Source organism: Elephantulus edwardii, unplaced genomic scaffold, assembly GCF_000299155.1.
Source record: "Elephantulus edwardii isolate Elephantulus edwardi_28Jun2011 unplaced genomic scaffold, EleEdw1.0 scaffold00024, whole genome shotgun sequence".
In the NCBI taxonomy this organism is placed as follows: domain Eukaryota; kingdom Metazoa; phylum Chordata; class Mammalia; order Macroscelidea; family Macroscelididae; genus Elephantulus; species Elephantulus edwardii.
The window spans coordinates 2,859,588-2,872,009 of NW_006399774.1; the positions used below are offsets into that span (position 1 = coordinate 2,859,588).

Below are 12,422 nucleotides of genomic sequence, written 5' to 3' on the forward strand. Positions count from 1 at the left end.
ATTAATAAAAATGATGTTGGAAATAGAATGATTGAATTTTGTCTTTTCAATGACTTCTTCATTGTAAATACCTTTTTAAAAAAAATACAAATGATGACTTTACACATGGTGTAACTCTGTGTGGGCTGCATAGGAATCAGATTGACAACATCTGTGGAAGAAATCACTGGAGAAGCTCAATATCTGCAGTCAAAACTAGGCCAGGGGCCGACTGTGGGTTAGACCATCAATTACTCATCTACAAGTTTAAATTAAGGCCAAAGAAAATGAAAATAAGTCCACTAGAACCAAGATAAGATCTTGATTCTATTCCATCTGAATTTCAAGGTCATCTTAGGAATAGGCTTAAGGCACTGAGCACCAATGATCTAAGACTGCATGAGTTGTAGGATGATATCAAGGATATCATTCATGAGGAGAGCAAAAGGTCATTACAAAGACAGAAGAGAATGAGAAAACTGAAATGGGTGTCAAAGGAAACTCTGAACATTGCACTAGAGTGTTGAGAAGCCATAACAAAGTGAAGATTTGCTGAAGTAAAAGAGCTGAACAGAAGATTTCAAAGGACAACTTGAGAGGACAAAGAAAATGACTATAATGAAATATAGAGAGAGCTGAAATTGAGAGAATAAAAAGTGAGGAACTTGCTCTGCATTTCTCAAGCTGAGAGAACTGAAAAACAAATTTAAACTTCAAGTCTCAGTATTGAAAGATGCTATGGGCAATATTTTGAATGACCCAGAAAGCATCAAAAGAAGATGGAAGGACTACACAGAATCACTACCAAGAGCTGATTGACACAGGGCTGATAATAATAATAATAATAATAATAATCATCTATATTGATATAAATTAATTGTATAGATAACAAAATGATACAGATGTTTTGAGATCATAATAATTGTGATATACAAGTTTTGAAATCAGATAGACTTAGATTAAAATTCTTGTGCTATCATTCATATGACCTAAGGTGTGAGAGTTTATACCAACTTTTTTCATGTTAAGTGGGAGACAGTAAAAATACTTTGCTTATAGATGTCCAAGAATTGATACCTTTGAATTGTGATTTTGTTGTTGATTGCTGTCAAATCAAGCATGACTCATAGTTACCCTATGATCAAAAGACCTAAAACCTTTCTATAACTATTGTTGTTTATCAGAGAGGCGTGTTGTTTAGGAGGTGGATGCCCCTTCTTCTTCCAAACACTATCCAACATGGGTAACTGTTATGGCATTTGACACCCCAATGGTACAAGGTTCAGCATCACAGCTGAACAAGTTATCTCAGTACAGCAAATTGACAGAAGAATGCTGTGCCACTTAGAAGAATATTCCTCCCAAATATAACAACCAACTTTTAAATACAATGATCCTCCACAAGGTCTTGGTGACTTTAAACAAAAGGCTTAAATAAAAAACAACCAACATGATATATTGTTGTTGCTATGTGCTGTTAGATCATCTGTGACCCATAGTGACCCTATACAGCAACTTTGATCTTTTCCCTGTGCTGAGCCAGTCTCACTAATTCCGACACACCAACCTCCATTTCTCCAGTCACTGTATCGATCTGTCTCATCCAGGGTCTTCCTCTCCACCCTTCTGACCATGACATCCTCTCGAAGGATTGGTCTCTCCTGGCCACATGCCCAAAATATGTGAGATGGAGCTTCAAAATCCTAGCCTTCAAAGAGAAACTTGGTTTCACTCTCTCCAAGACAGACCTATTTGTTTTCTTGGAAGTCCATGGTATGCTCAAGACTTTTCTCCAGCATCACATCTTGAAGGCGTCAATTATTCTTTCATCCTTAGTCATTGTCCAGCTCTCTGAAGCATAGAAAGTAATTGTGAAGACCATGGGCTGGATTAAGTACACCTTAGTCTTCAGACTGACATACTGCGTTTCAGCACTCTGGAGAGGTCCCTAACAGCAGATTTTCCCAATGCAATTTGTCTTTTGATTTCCCTACTGCTAGTGTTAAGCATGTTGATTGTGGAGCCAAGCAAACTGTAATTGCTAACAACTTCAATTCTTTCTCCATCTATCAGAGAATCTTTGTCTTCTTGATGTTGAGCTTCAATCCATATTGAAGACTACAGTCTTTGACCTTCTGCAGCAAATACTTCAGTTCTTCAGTTTCAGCAAGAAAGGATTTATCATTTGCATATGTAGATTGTTGATGAGTCTTCCTCCAATCTTAATGCTGCATTTCCTCCTCATAAAGCCCTGCTTCCAAGTAATACGTTCTGCATACAGATTGAAATGGTATAGAGACAGGAAGCATACCTGACTCACTCCTTTCCTGATTTTGAACTAAGCAGTGTTTCCTTGCTCTGTTCTAAGGACTGCTTCCTGGTCGCGGGATAGGTTTCACATAAGCACAATCAAGTGTTCTAGGATTCCCATTAGTGATACTGGCAAAAAAAAAAAAAAATCAATAAATATACAGTACACTGTTGCTGAAAGAACACACAAAGCTTTCTTGAAAGGAATAGAAATTTAATGCTCTTTAAGTGCAACTATGGTGTTTGTCTTACATGCTTTGGGTGTGTTATCAGGAAGGTTCCATCCTGAGCAAAGGACATCATTGCTGTTGTTGTTGTTAAGTGCCGTTGAGTTGTAGACAACTCATAGTGACCTTATGAATGAAAGACCTGAACACTTGTATAACTTTTGTTGATTCTCCAAGTTCATAGAGTTGCCGGAGACAAGCCATTTCGGAAGTGCCACTTCTGCTTTCAAGCTTGTTTTAATCAGGGAGTTCCACCAAACACTGTCCACCCTGGATAACCATTATCATATTTGACACATCAGTGTCACATTCAGCATCACAACAACCGTGAGTCACCTCTGTACAGACCAGCGCTATACCACTTAGAAGAATGTTGGACCAAAACCAATTAAAACCAGGCCCAAGGCCCACAGATTAAAATTACCCACATTTGGCTTGGTAGCATCACTTTCTGTCCACTAGGCCCACTGAGCTCTATATGTTGTTGATGTTGTTAAGTGTCATTGAATTGTAGACGACTCATAGTGACCTTATGAATGAAAGACCTGAACACTTGTATAACTTTTTTCATTTCTCCAGGTTCATAGGGTTTCTGGAGGCAAGTTATTTCGGAAGTGGATGCCACTGCTGCTTCCCAGCAGGACATCGTACTTGGTGAAATTGAGAGTCAATGAGAAACAAAAGACTCTCAGTCAGAAGATAGGCACAGTGGTTACAGTAACGGGCTCAAACACAGCACTGGTTGAGAGGATGGTGTAGGACGAGTGCTTTGTTCTTGTGTGCATAGCGTTCCCACCAGCTTGAGTCAGCTTGACGGCACCAAATGACAACAGGATTCATTTTAAGGAGTTGAAGGAAGAACACAAGATTTGATTCAGGAAGGAGAGTCTCTGGAACAAGTTTTATTAGCTTGTAGCCTCATTTACTTCTCAACTAATCAATAATTCTGTTTTCTTCACTATGTTGAATTAAAAAGATTTTAAGCATATTTCTTTGGCTTTTTAATGCTCTATGAATAACATGGAGTTATCAAGAAATAAAAGACAAAGAATTATGCTAATGATTGAAATATTTAATAATATGTGAAAATAGTCTTAAAATACTAGAAAAATAACTTTATTGAAGTTATATTAGTTTTGGTTGCTTTTTTCAGAGGCCTAGGGTATTAAGAAGAAAAAGATAAATTCAGGAGGGAAATTTATAGAATTGCATTAGAAAAAATTAATAACTGCCTTTATTAATGAATATTCAAATAGCATATTAACTTTAGTGGGTTGTGGGATTTTTTGGTTGAGTATTTTGTTTGTTTGTTTTTTTGTCAAGCCAAAGTATTCAAACGAAGAAAGAAATAGTTGGATAAAGCTCTAGGTGGTTAGAAACTATCTTTCAGAATCCCTCGTTCGGCTCATGGAGAGAAATCTTTTGATCATGTCAGCATGTAATTGTTGCTGTATTCACTGCCTTTCTCCTAAACTTCCCTAAGTCCTGGTGGCCTTCCCATTTACTTCCCAAATCCCACACAGCATTAGAAATTCTGCCTTAAACAGTTCACCATCTCCCTCTTTTTCACTCACTTTCCTCATATCTGTGTTAATGGTTTAGTACATTCCCTGACGCTAACACCTCCCAGGGTGCATTAGAACTGCCCAGATGCAAATTGAGGTCTACTAAGAATTTCTATACTGGGCTTCTCTAAATCCTTCATTAATGTGAGGCGTATATTACAGATACCTTAACTCATATTAAAGATGCCTTAACTCTTATTACAGATGCCTTAACTCAAAAGGATCAGATTTAATTGGGGACTTATCACAATGCTATTGGGCTTAGTAGACTGGAAAAGTTTCATTTACTAGGGCCTCTTATGCTACTAGTGGCCTGAGTTTTTGCCCAATGTCACCATTGAATAATTGTTAGCCTAAAATTCTGTTGAGTACATAAAGACACTAAGTATTTATCGTCTTATTGGTGATACACTGTAGGAGCTTACACTGGGTGTGTACATGACCATGACCATTCACAAAAGACAATGCTGTTGATTGTTTTGTTCATTGATTCTGGAAATTGACTGTGTATATTGACTAACCACTGGTCTTGTTTTCATGCTATTATAAGGACAGGAACTATTTGCTACAAATAGACTTGATTATCAAAAGGTTGCCTAATTGATGTTTAGAAGAGCTAGGCTAAATTTTTTTCCCCTCCCTCTACTTTCTTTGTATATCGGGCCTGGTGTTAATTGTGTTTGGGAAGAAGCATTGTTCTAAATGGGATAGCACTGGTCCGTCAGTTTGCTGTACTGAGATAACTTGGGGTTGCTGTGATCCTGAATGCTGTGCCACTGGTGTGTCAAATGCCATAATGGTTACCTATGGAGGAGAGCATTTGATAGAGGTCCCAGACTGAGATAAGGTGGGAAGCAGGTTCGACATCCACTTCTTAAACAACAGGCCTTTGGAAATGCAATGAATATTAGAGAAACGATAGTTACAGGACAGGGTTCATATCCTTTGTTTATAGGGTTGCTATGAGTCATACTTGACTCGATGACACTTAACAAACAACAACTTTTTAATTAATATTTTATTGTTAATATGTTTTGTTTCATGCATGTACAAGATATTCCATACAATCCTTCATTTATATTACATTTTACTCATTTATAATGTGAACCTTTCCCTCACCTCCTTTGAACAAATAGGGGATTTTCCCCACTTTCACTGAATTTAGACTTCCACTAATTTAGACAAAACAAAACAAACAAACAAAAAGTGCATGGAGGAAAAAAAAAAGAAGTGATATTGCATAGAGAAAATTTCTTTGAGATTTAGCCACAGACAAAATGTAATCTCATTCATCTGGATGTTATACTCCTTTACCATTCCTAACCTTGTTTTGCTTCAAATGTGCATATTGCAACTTATATGACCAAGGTTTGGAGGTTTTTTGGTGGGTTGCTGTTTTGTTGTTGTTGTTGTTGTTGTTGTTGTTGTGTTTTTGTTGTTTTTTTTAACTTTTTGAATTGTCCTCACCATTTAGACTCCAAAAATATATCACATCCTTGACCAATTAAAAAAAAGAATTTACCAAAAAAAAAAAGGTTGAGTAAAATTCAGAGAATCTGTTGCTGCTTTAAAAATAATACTGGGAAATGTCTTGGTAGGAAGAAAAAAAATGAGTTTTTAATTTTATTTTTGGATTTCAATTATTCATGCTACCCTTATGTACCACCATGCTAATTAAGAAGTGACTGTTTGTTCCTTAGTGGTACAACTGATAATCATTGGCTCTGATCTTCAGTTCTCACTTAACCTTGGTTAAAACAGAAAAAGAGCTTGAGTCATTCGCTACCTACTTCCATTGAGCTTGAGTTCAGTGTTTTTGAACTGCTATAGATTATTTGTGCAATATTGTCACTGTTTATTGATGCAAAGGATACCTTCCTCACTGAGCTGCGATCCTTCCACTTAGAGTTCACCACATAATGTACATGGTTGACTATTCTTATTCAGTTCATACATTTTGTAGGGAATTTGGAATTTTAAAAATATAGTACATTTGGGGCTAAATTAGAGAAAGTATTTGCTAATGCTGAGTTTCTCTCTCCTGCTTGACTGCTTGATGATTTTACAAGTATTAAGCTCTCTCCAACTTCTCTCTAGTTGTATGTTACTGTTTTATATCCCAAACTTGGACTGTTTGTGTCCTGCATTCTATTGCATGAATATAGATTGGTGAAACTCCAAGGATTAAGGTAGTTCTTGTTTAGTGGTATTTGAGACAAATCATTCTTCTGCCTATTTCAGAGATTTACTAAGTATTTAAAGGTGACTTTTGAAAATTTACTGTTCTACTATTCTTAGCAGAAGAAATCTTTGAAGCTAAGCCATATTTCAAGAGTAGCTAATTATATTCTATTGTTAAAAAAATCAGGATTTTTGTGAGGGCTGGGTTTTGTTTTGAAGTCTCTTGGTAAGTGAATTGAAATATGTCATGGTAAGAATGTTTACACCGTTGAATCTGGCAAATCTGTCTCTTATTTTCCCTTAGCATGTAGGTAGTTAAATATTTACCAGTTCACTTGTGTTCCAAGGCATTTCTTCAAATATAGAACTGAGCCTCTGGTGTGTAGGGAGTTGCACCAATAAATCAAAGGTTTCACCTTTTTGGTAGTTTAAAGCCACCAGCAGCTCCAGAACAAAATAAACTCTTCCATAGGAAAGTCAGCTGTCAGAGACCTCTCCAAAGTACTGAAGAGCAACGATGTCAGTCTGGAGACTAAGGTGTGCCTGACACAGGGCATACTCTGTGTAATTACTTGCTATGCATCAGAAAGCTGGACAATGACTATGAATGATAGAAAGAAAATTGATGTTTTTGAGCTCTGGTGCTAGAAAAGAGTATTGAATATACCATGGACTTCTGGGAGAATAAACAGGTTTGTTGTTGAGAGGGTGAAACCAGGCTGCTCCTTGGAGGCAAGGATTCTGAGGCTTCATCTGACATACCTTGAGCATGTTGCAAGGAGGGACCAGTCCTTGGAGAGGGACGTCATGCTGGGAAGCATGGAGGGACATAACAAAAGAGGAAGACCCTTGATGAGATGGATTGATTCAGTGACTGGGATATTAAGTGTAGATGTGTCAGAGACAATAAGGTTGGCACAGGAAAGAACAGGTTTCAGGGCTATTGTACAAAGGGTCGCTATGAGTCACAAGCAACTTGACAGCACATAACAACAACAGTGTGCAATTTAAGGGAGCTCTGGTAGCCTAGTGGCAAGAAGCGGCACTGCAGTCCCAAAGGCTCGCAGTTCAAGGCCATCAACTGCTCCATGTGGGAAGGAGGAGCAATCTCCTCCAGTGTGACAGACTCTGCAAACCTGCTGGAGGGTCAAATATGTGTCGGTTCTGACTGTCCAATAAACAACAACAACAACATGCAATTTAAAGCCTCAGAAAGCCTATGCATAGGTCAACTACGAGTTGTTTGCAACTCAATGTCTATGAAAGCAAAAAATGACTGCAAATACCAGTTTTATTGAAACATAGGAATGTTAGCATTGAAGATGGTACTCATATGAATATTACATGAGAAAAAAAATAAATTCATTTGTTGCCCCTGTATCCTCAGGGATTCGGAAAGACCGAAGAGGAGGGAGAATGTTGAAACACAAACGCCAGAGAGAAGACGGGGAAGGCCGGAGTGAAGCTGGACCTTCTGGAGACATGAGAACTGCCAACATTTGGCCAAGCCCCCTCTTGATTAAGCACAGCAAGAAGAACAGTCCAGCCTTGTCCTTGACGGCCGAACAGATGGTCAGTGCCTTGTTGGAGGCAGAGCCTCCCATCATCTATTCCGAGTACGATCCTACCCGACCCTTGAGTGAGGCGTCTATGATGGGCTTGCTGACCAACCTGGCGGACAGGGAGCTGGTTCACATGATCAACTGGGCTAAGAGGGTGCCAGGTAAGAACGTTCAGCTGTCCCTTTTGAGAGTCAAACATGTTCCAGGAGTTGATTAGGGCGTCAAGATCCAACTCATGGCAAGCAATACCTTTCTATCAAATGAACTTTAAGGTAACACTGCAATTGGTTAATTTTGCAGTAACAGCATATTGTCCTACTTCAGGAAATGACTCTTTTTTTTGAGCTAAAGTGTTTTTGTTTTGGTGTTCTTAAATTTATTTTTTTTATTTTATGTTGGTTTGCCAACAAAGTTAGTAAACATTGTGTTTTACGCTATTCTTCATTTATATTGTGTTATATTTGGTACAATCGTTTCCATGCATTGTTGTTGTTGTTGTTATGTGCTGTCAAGTCACTTGCGACTCATAGTGACCCTATGTACAACAGCCCTAAGCTCTGCTCTGTCCTGTGCCAATCGCACTGTCTCTGACATTCCCATCCCGATTACCCCAGTCACTGAATCAATCCACCTCACAGAGGGCCTTCCCCTCCTGTGCTGTCCCTCCACCCTACCAAGCATGATGTCCCTCTCCAAGGACCAGTCCCTCCTTACAACATGTCCAAGGAATGTTAGACGGAGCCTCAGAATCCTTGTCTCCAAGGAGTCGCTCGGTTTAACCCTTTCCAGGATGAATCTGTTTGTTTTCCTAGCAGTCTATGGTACTCTCAATGCTCTTCTCCAGCACCACAGCTTAAAGGCATCAATTCTCCTTCTATCCTCCTTAGTCATTGTCCAACTCTCTGAGGCATAACAAGTGATTGTAAAGACCATGGCCTGTATCAGATGCACCTTAGTCTCCAGAGTGACACCATTGCTCTTCAGTACTTTGGAGAGGTCCCTAACAGCAGACTTTCCCATGACAACAAGTCTTTTCATTTCCTGGCTACTGGTGCATTATACTTTATAAAATCAATCACCTTTGAATCTTCCCCATTATTACTGAATCTTTTCAGGTCCCTGCCAGATCCTTCCCATTTCCTTCATCCTCTCCCTATTTCTTTTTTTTAAATGTGATTTTAATGAAAGTTTACAGAAAATTTGGATTTTCCATTCATTCATTGCTGCACATTTTCCTCCCTACCCCCTCCCCAGTTCACTTTAAAAAAAAATATTCATTCATTGTTACATCATTTCCTCTTATTCTGGACTGCTGTCATACAAATAATGCCTAATCGTATCTTCCTTTTAAACAGTTATTTCCTTCATCTGTTCTGATGCAGTATTCATTCCTTTCCCCTTTTTCTTAGTTACCCCAAACCCTCCGTCACTCCTGTTTATTAACAGTGGCATTATACAGTATTAGTCCTTTTGTGACTGAGATTTTTTACTCGGCATAATATCCTCCAGCATCACCCACATTGTGTAATATTTTATGAATTCCCTGTTTTCCAGTGCTGTGTAGTAGTAGTCCATGGTGTGAATAAACCATAGTTTTTCTATCCATTCATTTTTTATGGGCACTTGAGCTACTTTCATTTCTTTGTTACTATGAATAACACAGCAAGAGATATGGGTGTGCATATATCTGTTTGAGTGGCAGCTCTGATTTCTTTAGGGTATATTCCTAGTAGTGAAATTGCTGAATCAAATGATATTTTTATCTCCAGCTTTTTGAGGAAGCATCATACCACCTTCCATAGTGGTTACACCATTTTACACTCCCACAAGCAATGAATAAGAGTTCCAATCTCTCCACAACCTCACCAGCATTTATTGTTTGCTTCTCTGTCGAACTTTGCTCTTGTTACTGGAGTGAGATGATATCTCATAGTTCTTTTGGAAATGATTCTTTTTAAAAATAAAAATTCTCCATGAAATGAAAATCCTTAACACAACTTAGTTCTTTTTTATCCCATTTTGTTCACCAAACAGATTTGAAATGGACAATAAATGGATTTAATATTCTATATATTCACAGAGTCAGAAATTTTAACTACTCAGAAGATCTCTATTTCACAAAGATTTTTAGTATATTCCACTTTTTCAATAAATATATTTTTAAGTAATTTTGCTATATGAAATGCTTTTTCTACAGATGAGATCATTATTAGTTTCTTTTTTAATAGCATTTATTTTAGAAGAAAAGGAACTATAATAATAAATATAAATTACATTCTTTGTCCTCTCAAGAGCAGGAGAAAAGATAGCTAGAGTGGCCGAAATGACTTTGGTACTTCAGTTCTGTGTCTCAGCATGGCTACTTGTGCAAAAATGGACTTGTTCTTGTTGTCCTGGAAGAAAAACTCTAGTTATTTTGGAAACAAGACTAGGAAATTACTTCCTATATGACTCAACTTAGCCATTCCTACTTGTTGTTGTCACTGATTGTCATCGAGTCATGGATGACTCATAGTGACCCTATGAACAAACAATCTAAATCCTTTCTATAACCTTCGTCATTTCTCAAAGTTCATAGAGTTTCCAGAGGCATGTTGTTTAGGAAGTGGATGCCATTCCTTCCAAACCTGTCTTTAACTGAGAGCTCCACCAAACACTGTTCATCATGGGTAACCCATATGGCATTTGACACCCCAATGGCACAAGGTTCAGCATCACATCAATGCCAGGTTACCTCAGTACAGCAAATTGACAGAAGAATGCTGTACCACTTAGAAGAATGTCCCACCAAAATATAATAACAACCAACTTTTATATACAAAGGCCTTCCACTGAGGTCTTGTTGACTTTAAACAAGAGCCTTAAAAAAAACCCAACAATACAACACATCACAGAATGATTTACAAATTTTTACAGGGGATGTGCTAATCTTCTCTGTATTGTTCCAATTTTAGCGTATGTGCCGAAATTTTTCTTTTGGTTAAGTATTTATGTTTGCAAACAGGTTAATCATAGAGAATTTTCTCTAACAGACTTTTCTCCAGAATGGCACCTTACACTCTCACTTTTGAGTGATGATCTAAAACGAAACGATAATGTAGATAAACCAAGGCATTATGGAGTTGAACTTTTGTGTTGGACTTGCCATTGTTGTTATTAGTTTCTCTTGAGTCAGTTCCGGTGTACAATGGACACATTGTCTGGCCCTGTGCCGTCTTCCCAATTGCTTTTAGGAGTGGGCCCAGTCTTGCAGCCATAGTGCCTGTCCATTTTGTTGAAGGTTTTTCTCCTTTCTTGGCGACCTTCCACTTTACCAAGACTGATGTCCTTTTCCAAGGAGTGTTTCTTTCTAATGACATTTTTAACTATTTGAGGTGAAATTACTAGCCATCTTTACCTCTAAAGATCATTTGGACTGCAATTTTCCAGATAGATTTATTTGGTGTTTGGTTTGGTTTTTTGTTTGTTTTGTTTTGTTTTTGGTAGCCCATAGTATATTCTATATTATCATCTACAGCATCAGTTCTTATTTTAGTCTTCCTTACAAGTTTATGTATTTTTATTTGTTTTCATTGATAAAATGAATTACCTAAAAAGCACGGTATATTTTTCAATTACTTGAGTGTGGAGTTTAGTCCTGTTCTTTAACGGCTTTCTAGTATGTTCCAAGTCAAATGAAAGCTTGTCTTGGACACTACGGCATTTTTTTTGTTTATGAACTCAGGTCAGTCATTTCATAAGGAGCTGACATTGTCTTGAGCTGCACTTGATAGTACTTATTTACATAGGAGAGACCCGATTTTATGAAGCATGGGAATGAATAGGGGATTTTGTACTTCTTGGAATCCAATGCAAAACCAAAACTTTCTTGGTTGTCTTTGGGACTTATTATGTTGTACACCTTCATATTTTATTTTATATATTATTTTTATTTTATTTTATATGTATAGATTATTTTAATACCTTTATATTATATTCTCGTCTATATAGATCCAGGACAAGCCACACTGGAGTGCAAGGGTAATGTGGCTAACAATTTGAGTTTTGCCTTTATATGTATGTTGCCTTTTGAGTACCGTGGGGAAAGAAACAAAGCAAAAGAACTCATGGCCTTATCCATGAGAGTCAATACTTGATTGCTGTGAAGTTGTATTTTTCCCTGTGAAGTCTTCCCTGAGTTAATTCCAGAGAACAGCTGAAGTCATATATGTGAATATAATTTTTACTCACCGTGAGATTCTAATCATATTTTATACTTATATGAATTTGCAGAACATTTGAATTAGCAGGAGTTAAATGCAATTATATGACCAGTATGTACAGAATTTATTGCAGTAAACTTTATATTAGGGAGGGGAGAATTAAATAATAAAGAGAAGGGAAATATTGTTCCCATGCTTAACTATTCTCATTGTTGGACCCAGAACTAAACAAATTTTATGGTAATGAGATGTGTAATAAAGCCATTCTATAATTTGCTTATGTTAATTTTAAAGACTTTAATATCCCAGAATCCTCAGGCCAAAATTATATCTTCTTACTTGACGATTTTTTAAACAAGAATTATAAATGCAAAAATGAAAAAGCTGTGTATACAA

The 12,422-nt window shown here is 37.4% G+C and overlaps 1 protein-coding gene across 1 annotated transcript in view; it reads left to right on the plus strand.

The window, feature by feature from the left end:
- ESR1 (estrogen receptor 1) overlaps positions 1-12,422 on the plus strand; it is a 492,952-nt gene that overhangs the window by 213,749 nt on the left and 266,781 nt on the right. Inside the window, exon 4 of the mRNA XM_006882742.1 lies at positions 7,650-7,985. Within this exon, the coding sequence (XP_006882804.1) occupies positions 7,650-7,985 (336 nt within the window). The remainder of the gene's footprint in view (positions 1-7,649; positions 7,986-12,422) is intronic.